At 40.3% G+C, this 17,810-nt stretch overlaps 1 protein-coding gene across 1 annotated transcript; it reads right to left on the reverse strand.

Annotated features, from left to right (window-relative positions):
- Window positions 1–3,661: 3,661 nt before the first annotated feature.
- Window positions 3,662–16,759, reverse strand: LOC139531909 (zinc finger protein 260-like). The gene is made up of 3 exons (XM_071328857.1): window positions 16,480–16,759; window positions 11,476–11,922; window positions 3,662–8,272 (listed from the first exon to the last, which is right to left on the reverse strand). Exons 1-3 carry the CDS (start codon window positions 16,673–16,675, stop codon window positions 7,137–7,139), a joined length of 1,779 nt encoding a protein of 592 aa, XP_071184958.1. The 5' UTR covers window positions 16,676–16,759; the 3' UTR covers window positions 3,662–7,136.
- Between the last annotated feature and the right edge of the window lie 1,051 nt (window positions 16,760–17,810).

Raw genomic sequence — 17,810 nt, forward strand, 5'->3', positions numbered from 1 at the left:
AAGCTCATCACGTGCACTTTCACCACCCTGTGAAGTTCATTATCATTTATTTCACTGCCATTTCTCACATAATTAATTTTACAAACTCAAGTTGAGTTCCCTTCTCTATATGCATGCTGAAAGTCAGTAGTTAACTTGTTCTCTGAAAAATAGCATTGTATTTGGTCAAACACAATTCTCTCCATTAGTTTAGTAAGAACAGGCAGCAAACTGATTGGTCAGCTGTTAGAGGCAACAAAGGGTGCGTTACTATTTTTAGGTAGTGGAAATTATTTAGCTTCCTTCCATGCCTGTGGACACACACTCCTTTAGGCTTTGGTTAAAGACATAGCAAAATGGGGTGGCAATACAGTCTGTTACCATTCTCTATAGTTTCCCATCAAAGTTGTCTATACCTGGTGGCTCATCATTATTGATGGTTAACAATAGTTTTTCCACCTCTCCCACACTAACTTGACCAAATACAAAACAGCAATCCTTCTCTTTTATTATTAGATATTTTATGCAAAAATATATGGTTCACTGTTCAATGTTGTCATTTCCACTTTACCAGTGAAATAGTCATTGAAATGAATGGCAATAGCGAAAGGTGCTGTTATAAATGACCCATCAACTTCAATGAACGATGGAGATGAATTGGGTTTTCTGGCCAGGATATGATTTATTTATTTATTTAAACAAATAAATAGACATCACTTGATTTATATACATGCATGCATAAGTGGGCACACATACAGTACAGTACATACAGATTGTAGAAACATATTATTGTTTGTTTAATTAATATATCCAATGCTCGGGTTTCAAGGACAGGGAGATGGAGAAGACCTTTGAGGTGGTGAAGCACAAGAACCGTTGCCGAGAAGAAGGCGGCAGCGGGGCTTCCCTACAGCAGTTGGAGCTAGGTAGTGGCACATTTATGACATCAGTAAGACCACATATTTTCACCCCAACACTCTTTATTGGTCTCCTTTTGTTGTCTCCTCAACTTCATGACTACTGACCACAAAGAACTTGACTGGTTTAGTGTAGGTCCTTTCTCCCATCAGTATCCATAAGAAGAGGCAAAAGCGTTGTTTATACCTGGCTCTACCATGCATCCTGTGCAGGGCCAACCCTAGGCATAAGCGACCGCTTAACGCCCTGTGGCCACTAGGGCAAACAATTGGGCAAAAGATCAGAATTTGGCTGCCTGTGTAAACACAGACTACTCGTCTACACTGTCTAAAAATATGGGCACAATCAGAATGTGTACAGGATCAGGACAAAGGACGCATGTTAGAACCAGGTATAAACTAGGCCAAAGAGTATTGACCCTGACCAACAACAATTAGTTTTTTGTATTTTAGGAACTCAGTCGGTGTCTCAACTTACTGGTTAGAGTAAGAATAGTAGGTGCAATTTATAATTTTGGTTATGTCAGTCATTGACATGCACTCAATTAGCCCATGTCAGCTAACATTTTCTAGATTGGCAAATTAGTCTAGCCAGCTATCTAAACTTGTAGTAATTATGGTTGCATTACCGACCGGGCAAGCAAGGGCACGTACCCAGGCGGCCCCCATTGATTTTGTTAGACACTTTAACTCAGATAGCATATTAACATGGCATAAGTCATGGCAAAATGGGTAGAATTGCAGGAAATTATCTTCAAAACTGAAAAACTGTCTCTCCACCCTATGGCAAAATTGGTATAATTTCAGGAAATCAGCTGTCAAACTGCATATTTTTCTCTTCACCCTATGGTAAATGAGTAAAATTATATGAAATTAGTGATACAATACAAAATGTGTAGAATAGCAGAAAACTTGCTTTAAAACGGCCACATTTTCATAACGCCCCATTGCAAAATTGTAGAATTGCAAGAAATTAACTATTAAATGTATTTTTCTTCTCTCCGCCCAACAAAATATCGCTTAGGGCCCCAAAAGGCTAGGGCCAGCCCTGATCCTGTCTTGATCTTGCCTACATTCTGAATGTGCCCACATTTTCAGAAATGCGTCTACACATGGTATTCTAATGTGTCTTTTATCCGTCCACTGTGTCCACATTGTGACCAGATTTCTTGGTCTCTCCCTGTATGCAAATTATTTCACGGATATTATTTCAAAATAATATTTATTTGTTTATTTTAAGATGCATATTGATACCATAAGTCAGTAGTGCCACCTGTCAATGACTTTAGGGGATGGTTTCACTGTCCAAATCTGTCTACACTTGTAAGGTTGCGTTTACACAGGCAGACCAATTCTGATATTTTTTCCACTAATTGGTCTTTTGACCAATCACATCAGATCGTTTCACATCAGATCTTCTTTAGCGCTGATCTGATTGGTCAAAAGACCAATTAATGAAAAAATATCAGAATTTGGATGCCTGTGTAAACACAACCTTACAAGTGTAGACAGATCTGGACAGTGAAACCATTTAAATCATAATTATCCCAATTATTGGCAAAATATCTGATTGGACAAAAGACCAATAATTGGGCAAAATATCAGAATTTGGCTGCCTGTGTAAACACGCATTTCTCGTCTACATGTGTCTAAAAATGTGGGCACAATCAGAACGTGAACAGGATCAGGACAAAGGACTTATGTTAGAACCAGGTATAAACGGTGCTAAAGAGAGGAAACCAATTAGGAGTATTGAGATAGCCTATTGGCTATGGGGATAGCCTATAGGCTATGGATCATTTGATTGAGATCACAATAAATAGCCTATAGACACACTCAGGGACGCAACTTTGGTTTTAGAAGTGGGGGGACATAATTATTATTATTGAATTTTTTTATCCAGTCAGATAAACACTCCAAACAGCCTACCCGACCGCTGGGAGGCGTCCAAATGGGCATAAAGCACACCGTTGCCTCATTCTGTATCACATTCCAATGATAAAACTGGGGGGGACAAAATGCAATTTCAGAATGTGGTGGAGGGACATGTCCCCATCCACATTCTGAAATTGCATTTTGTCCCCCCCAGGTGGGAGGTGCATTTACTTTATGATCATTATAGCCTAGATCAGTCTTTCTTAAAGTATGGGTCGTGGACCTGTTAATGGTGGGTAGCAACGTGTCAAAGTAAATGTATAATTACTTCATTAATTACTCGAATTGATTTGGCCAAGTGCAACGGCGCTCTCTTTTCAGTGCGTTCTCTGCTTACCAGCGGTGTCTGTTCAGTTTGGCAGCTGCAGGAGTGGGGAGGGAGATGTGCGTGTGCTTCGTGGTTTAGATTACTCGATCACTCGACCCACACGCTGCAGCGCTGTCGTTCAGCAGCAGATGAAGCGCTCTCAGCCGCTGGCTTCTCATTCCCACTTACCGTCAATCACCGCTGTCATCGAATTGACTCCAACTAGCCACAAGTTCTGACTGAGCTCAATTGTCATGAAACGCAAATACAGCGATGAGTTTTCTCTCTCTTGGTTTCATACAAACTTTTAGAAATAACTAGGAGCGCCCACAATGTGTTTTGTGCGGGGAAGTTAACAGTCACAGTTCCAACTTCTACTTTTTCCCAACAATAGTTTCTACAGTAAGATGTACAGTAGGCCTGATAATTTTTCATCTGTACTGTTACTTAGGGTTGCACTATCAAAAAGCCTGTGTGTGTTCTGTTATTCATCTGTGTGATGTGATCAATCCGTTTATTCCAGTTCAGAATGAAAATGATTTATTGTATTTTAACAGCAAGAGTTCCAACCTAGACTGATATGTAAGAGTGTTTTTAATGGGGGAAAATAAACATGAATAGATATGTATATGGATATTTAATTTCATTGTTATTTGTTTTTGTCTATATTGCATTTGTTTTAGACATAAGGGCAATGTAATGTACCCATATTTACGTATAGTTGCATGTTTTCATAAACTTGGGTCCCAGGAAAACACAGAATTTCTAATTTGGGTCCCAGGCTGAAAAAGTTTAAGAACCCCTGGCCTAGATAGCTGATAGAAGCAACTAAACAAAACAAAAAACTGGCCAATAACTAGAAAAGTAGAACAAAACGAAAAAAAGAGCAACTGGCAAAAAAAGAGGCCATCACTAACAATTCAAAACACAGAAACCAACCAAGGATGTCAATATCGGAAAAACATCAACTGACAGTAATACCAAAAGTCGAGAACAACAACGAAAAGGATAGTAGACATATACAGTATCCCCTCCAAATTAAACTATTCCCTTCAGATTACATAATCCATTAAATCAATTTCATCAGAACATTAATTGTGATATCCCCATAACCTGCCTATATTAGGGAGATGAAATATAAAAAACAGAAATCCATTCAAAACGTGGTCCTATGGGCCTAGACCAGATGTTAACCAATAACCACCATAACGATAATGGGGCTGCTACTTACAGATCTACTTTCCTAATTCGCCCCCGTTTCTCACAGCGGGAAAATAATCCTGCTGCAACAGGACACGTGAAACATAATGTGGATAATAATTAATTGAAATCTCCGTAAGAGTGGACACATTATTCGTTAGGGAAAATCAAGTCTGACATTTTAAAGTCAAATCACAAATCCTAGAAGCATCTTTAAACCTCAAATACACTAGCCTACAATTTGTGATTCCTTCTGTACAGGAAAATTATTCGCCACAACACAATGATCAAGTGAAGACAACACACCCACAGGCTAGCTATTAAAAATAAAAGTAGAAAACGACATGTCATCAGTTTGATTAGTCCAGAAGATGCAGAACAGAATAAGCAATTTGTTCAGCAAAAACAAAGTGGGGGAAAAATTGTCCAATCCATAGTCCAGATATCGCGCAAGATCCGTTTGGAAATGTGTATGATATGATATACACGGACAGGAAAGGTCATTATTTTTGTTTGTGTACTGCAGAGTAATAATATCGGAGTTATAATTTTGGATTATAACAGCGGAAAATAGTTGTGCTTAGCTCACAATTAAATCATAAATTGGGTCGTTCATAAATTGCAGTGGCATTTGAGTCCTTCACCTTTGCAACCATAAAAAAAAACATTTTAAAATGACAAATAGTCATACAGTTGAAATGTCATACAGTTGAAGTCGGAAGTTTACATACACCTTAGCCAAATACGTTTAAACTCAGTTTTTCACAATTCCTGACAATTAATCCTAGTAAAAAATTAGTTAGGATCACCACTTTATTTTAAGAATGTGAAATGTCAGAATAATTGTAGAGAGAATGATTTATTTCAGCTTTTATTTCTTTCATCACATTCCCAGTGGGTCAGAAGTTTACATACACTCAATTAGTATTTGGTAGCATTGCCTTTAAATTGTTTAACTTGGGTCAAACGTTTTGGGTAGCCTTCCACAAGCTTCCCACAATAAGTTGGGTGAATTTTGGCCCATTCCTCCTGACAGAGTTGGTTTAACTGAGTCAGGTTTGTAGGCCTCTTTGCTCGCACACGCTTTTTCAGTTCTGCCCACAAATTTTCTATAGGATTGAGGTCAGGGCTTTGTGATGGCCACTCCAATACCTTGACTTTGTTGTCCTTAAACCATTTTGCCACAACTTTGGAAGTATGCTTTTGGTCATTGTCCATTTGGAAGACCCATTTGCGACCAAGCTTTAACTTCCTGACTGATGTCTTGAGATGTTGCTTCAATTTATCCACATAATTTTCCATCCTCATGATGCCATCTATTTTGTGAAGTGCCCCAGTCCCTCCTGCAGCAAATCACCCCCACAACATGATGCTGCCACCCCCGTGCTTCACGGTTGGGATGGTGTTCTTTGGCCTTTTTCCTCCAAACATAATGATGGTCTTCATGGCCAAACAGTTATATTTTTGTTTCATCAGACCAGAGGACATTTCTCCAAAAAGTACGATCTTTGCCCCATGTGCAGTTGCAAATCGTAGTCTGGCTTTTTTATGGCGGTTTTGGAGCAGTGGCTTCTTCCTTGCTTAGCGACCTTTCCGGTTATGTCGATATAGGACTCGTTTTACTGTGGATATAGATACTTTTGTACCCGTTTCCTCCAACATCTTCGGCAAGGTCCTTTGCTGTTGTTCTGTTGCACTTTTCGCACCAAAGTACATTCATCTCTAGGAGACAGAACGCGTCTCCTTCCTGAGCAGTATGACGGCTGCGTGGTCCCATGGTGTTTATACTTTCGTACTATTGTTTGTACAGATTAACGTGGTACCTTCAGTCGTTTGGAAATTGCTCCAAAGGATGAACCAGACTTGTGGAGGTCTACAATTCTTTTTCTGAGGTCTTGGCTGATTTCTTTAGATTTTTCCATGATGTCAAGCAAAGAGGCACTGAGTTTAAAGGTAGGCCTTGAAATACATCAACAGGTACACCTCCAATGGACTCAAAGTATGTCAATTAGCCTATCAGAAGCTTCTAAAGCCATGACATCATTTTCTGGAATTTTCCAAGCTGTTCAAAGGCACAGTCAACTTAGTGTATGTAAACGTCTGACCCACTGGAATTGTGATACAGTGAATTAAGTGAAATAATCTGTCTGTATACAATTGTTGGAAAAATGACTTGTGTCATGCATAAAGTAGATGTCCTAACCGACTTGGCAAAACTATAGTTTATTAACAAGAAATTTGTGAAGTGGTTGAAAAACGAGTTTTAATGACTCCAACCTAAGTGTATGTAAACCTCCGACTTCAACTGTACATGTTTTTGCTTATATTTAAATGTTTATCAATGATAGTGATTTATACTGCAAAACTTTAGGTTTATGCATTGTTTAAAGTACTTAGAGTAAGCAAATTGGCTTGTCCCAGAAGTGACCCGGTAAAGTTATAGTGACATCCTATTGGACAAAAACTGGTGGAATCAACTTTGTTCAAACATAATTTCAACAGCAACAAATCAATGTGATGACATTGAATCAATGTGGAAAACTGATTGGATTTGCCAAAAGTCATCAATGTAAGGGAATTGTATTTTTTTCACCCAACTATTAACCTAAATCCAGTGGTGAAATGTTTTGTCGATTTCACGTTGAATTCACGTTTACGGAAGCCCTACATGTTAGTTGACAACTCAACCTAATTGAAACTAGAGTTGACCTGATGTATGTGCCCAGTGAGATGTGCTCTTATAATAGTCTCTTCCATGCAACACATTTTACACAAAGGGCATTGTTATGTGTTCTTAGTCATTGTGAATTTATTTTGTGAGTCCGCAGATGTCTCTTCAGACTTGATGCTAACTTCAAGTGAGTTCCACACAAATGACATTGAACGCCCTCCCCTGTATGAACCTTCATATGCACTGTCAGGTTTCCCTTTAGACTGAAGCATTTGCCACATTTGTTGCAGCTATGTGGTTTCTCCTCTGTGTGAGTCATCATATGCTTTGTAAGGGTTCCCTTGTCGCTGAAGCACTTCCCACATTCTTTGCATCGAAATGGTTTCTCCCCTGTATGAGTCCTCATATGCAATATCAGGCTTCCCTTAATGCTGAAGGATTTGTCACATTCTTTGCACGGATACAATTTCTCCCCAGTGTGATTTTGCTGATGCTGTTTCAGACTTCCTTTAGTTGTCAAGCATTTTCCACACAAATCACATTTAAAAGCCGGCCCTGTATGAGTACCCATATGATTTTTCAAGTTATTCTTGTGATTGAAACATTTGCCACATACGGTGCAGCAATGTTGTCCCTCCTCAGTGTGAGTCTTCATGTGTCGGATCAGGTAGCAGTTCAGGACAAAACCTTGGCCACATATGTCGCACATGTATGGTCGCTCTTCACTGTGCCTATTTTTCTCATGCATTCGTAGACCACCTCTTGTCACAAAGCATTTTCCGCAAACGTCACATTTCAGATCAGGAAACTCACTGGTTTCTTTCCTTGGCCTTCCTCTTGGTCTCTCCTCAAGATGCCGATTTTGGTGATGCCTTTTCAGACTACGTGCTGTCGCCAAGCATTTTCCGCACACATCACATTTCAGATCAGGCAATGCCCTGGTTTCTTTCCTTGGCTGTCCTCTTCCTCTCTTTGATTTAAGAGGCTGTGACCCTGACAATCGTATTCTATTGTCCATATGTACATGATCACTTTCACTGTTGTCACTGTCAGAAGGGGGCTCATAGTCACTGGTTGATTCGGACTCGCTGTAGCTCTCGCCATCAGATTCTGTCCGGTTCTCTACGGTTATAATGTTGATAGAGTTCCATATAGACTCTTCAGCATCAGACTCCTGCGGCCCCAGATTGGCGCTCCATTCCTGCTCACGGTGCTGCTGCTCAGGGTTAACCTCCTCTTCAGTGAGAGTGAGCAGCTGGAGGTCTGGGGGTAAGGAGAAAGGAAGAAATTTGATATAAACTTAAAACGCTGAAAAGAGACTAATAGGGCTAGTACCTAAAACGGTGGGACAATGACTGTCTTTTCCCCTTTCATTGAGGGTATCTAGTCCCGTATTGTTTTCAATGGGATTCAAAATTGTATAATCAATTTCATGAAAAACGGGGTCATTTTAGATAGGCCTATATCTAAAATAAAATGTGGATTAATTTATAGTCGATGCCTGTTATAAAAATATGTGATGCTCAAGCAGTAAGACATCTCAGAAAGTAAAAAAAAAAGTATCATGTGAACTACAACTCCCACAAGTTTTGTTTGCACGATGGATTACATGTCACCCTCGAGTTGTTCGAGCAGAACACTCACAGGTAAGGACCGTCGCCGGTAAGAACATATGATATTGATATTTTACTGAACATCGCCTGCATTGCGGGATGCACTATTTGTCAATATTTCGTTTTTATTTTATTTTACCCACACTAACGTGACCAAAGAGGTGACTGAAACGGGAAACAACTCTGCAGTGATTCAAAAACTACAGTGGATACAAATTAATGTTATTCCAATAAAGTAACCATGTAAGACTAAGGAAAACATGTTTTCAACCTGATAATTCTTAAATAGCAACATTGTTACCACATCACACACCATTAGAGCTTTGTGAACAGACTTATGCCAGTAGCCTATCTGTCCTGAGTCACTCAATCATAACACATTCTATTTATAAGAAATTAAAGTGACATTTCACTGAACTGAAAAGTTGACTAATGTTGAGATATCTCAGGCAATCTACTGTGTTAGATCCAACTATATACCTCAATCCCAAATGAATGGAAAATATCAGCACCATAATTTCCTGGTTTCCCTGGTTTGATTTGATTGTTATATTTTCCATTAATTTGGAGTGAAGGCATATAGCTAGATCCACAAAAACGTGGTTTATCCGGTTAGAGTTCTGATAATGTCTGATGTAACGGAGGCTCCCCTATAGGTCGAGGTTTCAGGGAGAAAGCAGACAAGAAGTAGCGGTGCAATGTCCAGGGGCGGATGTTTATTTACAGTGACGTAGAGTAGTTGGCAAACTGTACACTCTTTACATATGTACAACGGAAAATAACAAGACGAGGAAACAAACTGGGGGCAAATCAAATAAGTGGAGAGCTCAAGATAAACCAGGCCTCCATCATGCCTGGTTTATGCAAGCGGGAAACACTTTTTACGACACCGACGTGACTTTTCCGCAGCAGGTTAGGAGATTGAGGTTAAGGTTAGGGAAAGAGTTAGGGTTAGAGAAAATGCTCTCCTAACCTGCTACAAAAATCACTTCGTATCAATGTGCCGTGAAAAGTGCGTCTCCTACGGCCAGCATGGAACCTTAGCCCTGTCTCTGTCTCTGTCTGGCCAACAATGAAATGGCAAGGTTTAAGTACAAGTCCCTTAAGCCTCACCTTGGAATGTACCACTTTTGATCGATCACAACTAAATGGTCAAAATACATTAATGAAATTATCAATAACCATAAGGTAATCACATTGACAATTCATAAATACACACACACTTCAATAACCGTGTTTGCATAAAGCATATAATAGACTTGTGTAACATTTCTCCCCCCCCCTGGGATTCAACCACATTACAGAACCCAGTAACACAGGCTAAGTAGCGCTCCTCTGTTGGACACACCTCCAGATGCAGCGGATCATCAGCCTGGTCTCTGAGCATTTTGTAATATTTTGTATGTAAATCCGCAACACTCCATTTAGTATGTTACGTTTCGCATGGTATGTATTAATTTGTGGATGTCCATCATACATTTTGTGTAATATGAGAATTTGCAAAATGTACAATATGTTACGAATTTGCTAAATGTATGTGTTACAAATTCCAATTTTGTGTGGCTAACTTTAGCTAGGCAGCTAATGTTAGCTAGCTGGGTTAGGAGTTACGTTTACTATGCTACGTCTAGTCTATGAGACCAGGCTGGGGAGCATGACAGAGCGGAACAAACGATTCTCCTTTCAAATGACCCTTACCAGGTAAGTTTGCAATCAATTTCTACCTTTAACATAACCAAAACATGTGCATTTGAATGGTAAAATGAATAAGCAAAAGCATGATTAGACAAAGTAAATTAGCAGAGCTTCAAGCACATTTTTGGCGTGCCCAAAACCAATTGAATGTCGGCGTCTGACAACAAACTAACATGCGTTTCTCCTCACAACACACATAACATTTAATAAATTCATTTCATAAGCCAATAGGCCTAAACCGTTTCAATGTTTTAATATGACAAGTCAGAACGCAGGCACGGACTGACCTAACTCCGTGCCATCTGACAAACTTGAACTTGAAAGTGTAACGTCTCTTAAAATGACCATTGAACAGATTTCCAAATGGCAGACTGTGCCCTTAACCAAGAGCAGTGATCAGAGAGCTGTCCTCTTGATACATCCTCTACCTTCCATTTAACACAAAGTGCATTGTTACGTGTTCTTAGTCTTTGTGAATATTTCTTCTGTGAGTCCGCAGATGTCTCTTCAGACTTGATGCTAACTTCAAGTAAGTTCCACACAAATGGCATTGAACTCCCTCCCCCGTATGAGTCCTCATATGCACGGTCAGGTTTCCCTTTAGATTGAAGCATCTGCCACATTCGTTGCAGCGATGTGGTTTCTCCTGTGTGTGAGTCATCATATGCTTTGTCAGGCTTCCCTTCTCGCCGAAGCATTTGCCACATTCTTTACACTGAAATGGTTTCTCCCCAGTGTGAGTCCTCATATGCTTTATCAGGCCAGACTCGCAGTCGAAGGCTTTGTCACATTCTTTGCAAGGATGGGATTTCTCCCCAGTGTGATTTTGCCGATGCAGTTTCAGACGACCTTTTGTTGACAAGCATTTTCCACACAAATCACATTTAAAAACCAGCCCTGTGTGAATATTAACCATATGATTTTTCAGACTTTCCTTGTGAAAGAAACGTTTGCCACATTTGGTGCAGCAATGTTGTCTCTCATCAGCGTGAATCTTCATGTGCCGGATCAGGTAGCGGTTCAAGGCGAAACATTGTCCACATGTGTCGCACATGTATGGTCTCTCTTCGCTATGCCTGAGTTGCAGATGCCTTTTCAGACTACGTGCCGTCGCCAAGCATTTTCCGCAAACGTTACATTTCAGATCCGACAACTCACTGGTTTCTTTCCTTGGCAGTCCTATTGGTCTCTCTTCACTGTGCCAATTTTGCAGATGCCTTCTCAGACCACTTGCTGTCGCAAAACATTTTATGCACACATCACATTTTAAATCAGGCAACGCCCCAGTTTCTTTCTTTGGCCGTCCTCTTCCTCGCTTTGATTTAAGAGGCTTTAACCCTGACAATCGTATTCTATTGTCCATATGTACATGATCACTTTCACTGTTGTCACTGTCAGAGGGGGGCTCATAGTCACTGGTTGATTCGGACTCGCTGTAGCTCTCGCCATCAGATTCTGTGCGGTTCTCTACAGTTATGTTGATAGAGTTCCATATAGACTCTTCAGCATCAGACTCCTGCAGCCCCAGATTGGCCCTCCATTCCTGCTCACGGTGCTGCTGCTCAGGGTTAACCTCCTCTTCAGTGAGAGTGAGCAGCTGGAGGTCTGGGGGTAAGGAGAAAGGATGACATTTGATGAAAAGACGTAACAAAGTGAACCTAAATCCGGGAGGTTTGGTATGGTTACATAAGACAGAAGGCTACTTAATTAAGGGAAAAAAATAACGGAATCGTCTAGCAACCCAAAGTTTCGAATCTCATCACAGACAACTTTAGCATTTTAGCTAATTAGCAATTTTTCAACTACTTAGCTACTTAGCATGTTAGCTAACCCTAACAGTTTAACCTAACTCCAACCCTTAACACCTAGCCTAGTTAACATTAGCCACAACAAAACATTGGAATTCGTAACATGTCATACGTTTGCAAATTTGTAACATATCATACAAATGAAAACATACCATATAAAACGTAAGATATCATACTAATTGAAGTGTCTCTGATTAACGTAAGGAATAATATGAAATGCTCTGAGACCAGGCTGGTTAAACATGCACGATAGTCATTTCAGCGTGAATGAACTTGAATGCATGTACAATGGTATATCCTGAAACTGTAACTCTGCACACAGTATGCAATCAAAATGTGTGCTGCAACAGTAAAATACTCATTCAAATTTAACACAATGGCCTAAAATATAGAAAACGGTTGACAATCACTTTGATTTTAATCACATTTTGACCAGGTCAACGTAGGTGCTCTACGTTGACCTGGTCAAAATGTGATTAAAATCAAAGTGATTGTCAACCGTGATTGTTATCTCCTAAATGTTTTGTCATTGATAAAAGATACCATGGGCAAATATATATGGAACGTTTTGTTCAAATCAAAAGGTGTGTGGTCAAAAAGTGATGGAAATAAAATGGAACGACCCTAAAACCAAACTGATATATTGTAATTGCAGTATTATTGAGCAGATAATAATTGGCTAGCTAGCAGAGCTAACATCTCACATGTTCTTTTAGTCAGTAGCTACAGTTGCAGCCAAATATACAAAACATTAGGAACACCTTCCTAATATTGAGATTGCACCCCCTTTTGCCCTCAAGACAGACTCAATTCATCGGGGCATGGACAGGGATGCTGGCCGATGTTGACTCCAATCCTTCCCACAGTTGTCAAGTTGGCTTTGGGTGGTGGACCATTCTTGATATACACAGGAATCTGTTGAGCGCAAAAACCCCAGCATCGTTGCAGTTATTGATACTCAAACCAGTGCACCTGGCACCTACTACCATACCCGTTCAAAGGCACTTCAATCTTTTGTCTTGCCCATTCACCCTCTAAATGGCACAATCCATGTCTCAATTGTCAAGGCTTAAAAATGATTTTTTAGCGTGTCTACTCCCCTTCATCTACATTGATTGAAGTGGATTTAAGTGACATCAATAAGGGATCATAGCTTTCACCTGGATTCACCTGGTCAGTCTCATGGAAAGAGCAGGTGTTCCTAATGTTTCGTACACTCAGTGTATATTGGCACCGTTGCACTTTTTCTTAAGATAATTCCCCTAATTTCCACAAAAGCAGTTGGTGGAGGGCACCCCTCAAACATGAAAGAATTAGAGCAGTTTGCTTTTGAAAAGATTGCTATTAGAAAGGTGCAGCAAGCTCATTGATGGTTTTGAGAAGCATTTGTCTGCAAGTTGTCTTCAATAGGGTCTGGCTACAGCAGATAGCTTCTCAGGACACAGACGCTCTGAGGCATACGAGCTCAGACAGGTCGATTGGTGCCAGAGAGGATGGTGTGTTACCGCCAAAGACAGTACAGTATGAACATAGGCAGAAACTGCTTCTACAATAGAAGTCCCCGATCACGCTTGTAGGCAATGTCATGGCAATGTTGGCTAGCTAAGCTCATGCACAGAAACACGTAATCGAGTCTAACGATCGTCTCGCATGTGCAGGCCATCAAATCAAAGGCACTCCTTAGATATAAAGTTGTCAGTTTGACACTTTCACAAGGTTGTTATAATAATGTTCAACTACTTATGACATTGGCGCAATGTTGTGTTAATGCAATGTTAATGTTGTGCCTTTAGATTGAGAGAACCAACTAAACAAGTATTTTTTTTACTTCGCTCATTGACTTCTCCAAACCTAAACCCCAGCCTAGTATGCTTCGCAAATGTTCCCAGAAGTCTCGTGATGTTGCACCTCTGGGATTAGAAACTCTGTGTTAACACCACCAACAGCAAGGGTGTGTAATACAGCTGGTGTGCACTAGCTAACTAGTGTGTACTACAGCTAGTGTGTACCAGCTAGCTAGCGTGTACCAGCTAGCTACCTAGCTAGCTGTATATACTAGCCATAGACAGAGGACTCATCTTCATATACCGTCAAATGTAAATTAATAGCCCTTTATTTGCTTAAATCACTGAACAACAGGTGCTTATTAGAGACAGGCTTCTATTTGAGCCAGGTGTCTATTTCCTTAATACACACAGCGTTTGCTCATTTGCATAGTGAATTTTTAAAATTCCAGCATTCACTTTTCATTTTTTTTTTTTACATGTATCTCTTTTTCTCTCCAATTTCATTGAATCCAATTGGTAGTTAGTCTTGTCCCATCACTGCAACTCTCCTATGGACTCGGGAGAGGCGAAGGTCACTTCGAGCATTTTAATCAATTTCTTAATTTGCTGCACTGATGTGTTTTATCCTTTACACAGTGTCACGTTTGTTTTGTCTTAGTATGCCTCTATTTCAAAACAAACAAATTCCTTGACAGAATAATTATTCTCCTTTGACTGTGAATTTTTGGCAGTTTTTAGTTTCGCCACCAGAAGGTGATCAGAAGTTGTTGACTGTTTTTGTGCTTGCCAGTTGTCTAGCAGTTCTCAGCTGTTAGCAGCCAAGGGCTAGCAGTTTCGTATTGGTAATAAAAACGGAACGATAGCCATCATTTCCCCAGTCATTTCTGAATTACTCAATGTAACAAATCAAACATTTAAACCTCAAAACAATTCATGGTAACCTCGTAAACAATTCATTTAGACTAGGTGTTTATTTGAAACAGCTGTTTATTTGTTGAAATGTGTGCCATTGCCCGGCTATTAAAAGGGACAGGCGTTTAATATAAGTTTTACAGTATGTACCATTATAGTGTCTGACAGCATGGGCAGCGCTATTGAAATAGTACATTTTCTTCATGATTGGCTGATCCGTCCTGATGACCTGGTTTGACATGACTCCAACAGGGTCACCAGGAGGGATCAGCCAATGAAGTTGAAAGTCCCACCCAGTTGACTACATTAAAGTGGTGGAAGCCCTCAATGGCGCTGCCCATGCTAATATGGCCTTTTGGCCTCTATTATTCTCTGTGTGTACTCTAGCCACAGATATAACAATGAGACACATATTTCACCTAATGTATAAATGTGAAGCATATGCTTGGCAGTTCCACTCACCACCAAATATGGTGAGAGGGAAGCCCACTTGCGGGCAGTGGGAGAAGATGGAACGAAATGGATTTTGGCCTACATTTAGCAAATTTTCTCATCGATGAAACATAGTTAGTTTTCTGTTTCCAAAACTAAAATCTGAAAAGAGTGGACTAAAGTTTGTAGACGTTATCCTTTGCCAAAGTCTTTAGAAATATTTTGTTTAGAAGAAGAGCAAAGGCGAATTGAGTTATTTGACAGGCGCACTTCAGAGTCGGCGTTCCCTAACGGAAATATGCAGATGCTAGAACGCGCCAATAGGATCTTGCTAGTTTGTGCTTAGCTCTGCCCCTCCTTGCTTGTTCTGCCCACTATGGCTCATTTGTTCCCATTGGAAACGACAGGCTCTGGTCTCTTGGTTTAGTTATAAAAATCTTTGCTCGAGCTACCTGCACAAGTAACTGTGGTTAACGTAACGCCCTGGACCAGAGATGAAGCGAGAGGCCCAACTCTGTGGAAAATCTCTAACCATCCAGCAGATGGTTATGCATATTGATGGCATGAGCCTAGTAACATAGCGTCTCTCTAGATTGAATATAGGCGGTTGACGTTAACCCTCCTCGAATATTCAAAAAATGAATACATTAATGAGAGAGCCCGCCGTGCCGCTTTGTGGACAACGACTTCCCTTGTTTGGGCAGAGATATCTTGCCAGTATATCCAATCTTTGGCATAGCACACTTGACACCCTTGAAAGGAGTTACGGACTCACGCGACCAACAAACATCTGCAGGTGGCGCTAACACGTTCCATCTGAGATCCATGCGTTTTGATGTTCGCAGACCAGACGGCTTTAACGTGCATAATCTAAAAACTGAATGCTTCTCGTTATCTTGGCCAAAAGCTGTGCAACCAAGTACTAGCTCCTGGGTTCCAATCATTTGCTATTTAAGCAGGAAATCGACGCCTTGCAGCCTAAATGGGGGATGTGTTTACGTACGAGCCGGCGCCGAGGGACACGAGTCCAACTGGAATGTATGTCAGCAGTCTAATCTACGTAATAGGAATAATAGCGCCATCTGTCGGACGGAATTGTAATTTGGCCGCAACTGTGTATGACTAGGCGAAATTGTGTACTACTCAAAGCCCCTCAAATTTAAATGACTATAATTAGGCTACAATGTAAAATGAATGTCAAATAGAGAGACGTAGTCACAAACCTGCTAATCTATGCAACTTTATCTCTGGTTTGAAAACCAAATCCAGCAGTCTTCGTAGACGTGCATTCGCCCGTTTCAAACGGGAGATTTCTTCCTGGTGCTCTGCGATCGTTTTTTTTACTAACACGGATATCTCCAAAGGAACTGCTGTTAATTTTTCGTTGAGAAATACATTGATCTGCTGTAGTTTAGACATTTTGGGGAGGAAAGGGATAGTTGAGAGAATGTATTGTTATTTTGCTGTCACTACGGATCCGTGTTTAAGGAACAGGAAATGAGGTGCTACTTCTTCTTTAAATTTGTTTTGCGGATCGCAAACAATTGGAAGGTGCATACACTGCCACCTACTGTACTGGAGTGTGAGGCCGGTCCCAGCCTACCTACCTCCCCTTGCTGTATGTTACCCATTAACTCCTGTATTTCTAATCAAATAAATCCCCGATCTAAATCATAGAGTAAACAATTCAACATGCTCAACAGTTTCCTCTACCATACACATTCCAGTATCATGTTTTCATATAATCAAAACACATGTTATTGGTCACGTACACATGTTTAGCAGATGTTATTGCAAGTGTAGTGAAATGCTTGTGCTTCTAGTTCCAACAGTGCAGCAATATCTAACAATTCCACAACTACCTAATATACACAAATCTAAGTAAAGGAATAAGAATACATAAATATATGGATGAGCAATGACCGAGCGGCATAGGCAAGATGCAATAGATGGTATAAAATACAGTATATACATATGAGATGAGGAATGCAAGATATGTAAACATTATTAAAAAGACATTATTAAAGTGACTAGTGATCCATTTACTAAAGTGGCCAATGATTTCAAGTCTGTATGTAGGCAGCAGCCTCACTGTGTTAGTGATGGCTGCTTAACAGTCTGATAGCCTTGAGATATACCGTAAGCGATTTTTCAGTCTCTCGGTCCCAGCTTTGATGCACCTGTACTGACCTTGCCTTCTGGATGGTAGCGGGGTGAACAGGCAGTGGCTCGGGTGGTTGTTGTCCTTGATGATATTTTTGGACTTCCTGTGACATTGAGTTCTGTAGGTGACCTGGAGGGCAGGTAGTTTCTGTCCTTCCTGTACGACCTAATCTCATCCTGCTCAACACAACTTCCTCCCTTTTGTTACCATTATACAACGTTTACCATATAGGGAATTAAAAACAAGATACAGCCAAAGTTCATTACCAGTTTATTCATTCCCTGCAACCTTTTGGGGGGTCTCTTTTTCAAATCAAGATGAGCATAGCTCTAGATTAAATATGTATCTAGTAGATATTAGATACTGTAAAAAAAAAAACAGGTCAGAGAC

The sequence above is a fragment of the Salvelinus alpinus genome, chromosome 10 (genome assembly GCF_045679555.1).
Source record: "Salvelinus alpinus chromosome 10, SLU_Salpinus.1, whole genome shotgun sequence".
Taxonomy (NCBI): Eukaryota; Metazoa; Chordata; class Actinopteri; order Salmoniformes; family Salmonidae; genus Salvelinus; species Salvelinus alpinus.

Bases quoted from the DNA above. Each gene is read 5' to 3' on its own strand.
- LOC139531909 (XM_071328857.1), bottom strand. From the start codon at position 16,675: ATGTCTAAACTACAGCAGATCAATGTATTTCTCAACGAAAAATTAACA. The intron at 11,923-16,479 runs GTTTGTGACTAC...CCTTACCCCCAG, and splicing joins AAAGTTGCATAGATTAGCAG to ACCTCCAGCTGCTCACTCTC. The intron at 8,273-11,475 runs GTGAGTTGTCGG...CCTTACCCCCAG, and splicing joins ACTGCCAAGGAAAGAAACCA to ACCTCCAGCTGCTCACTCTC.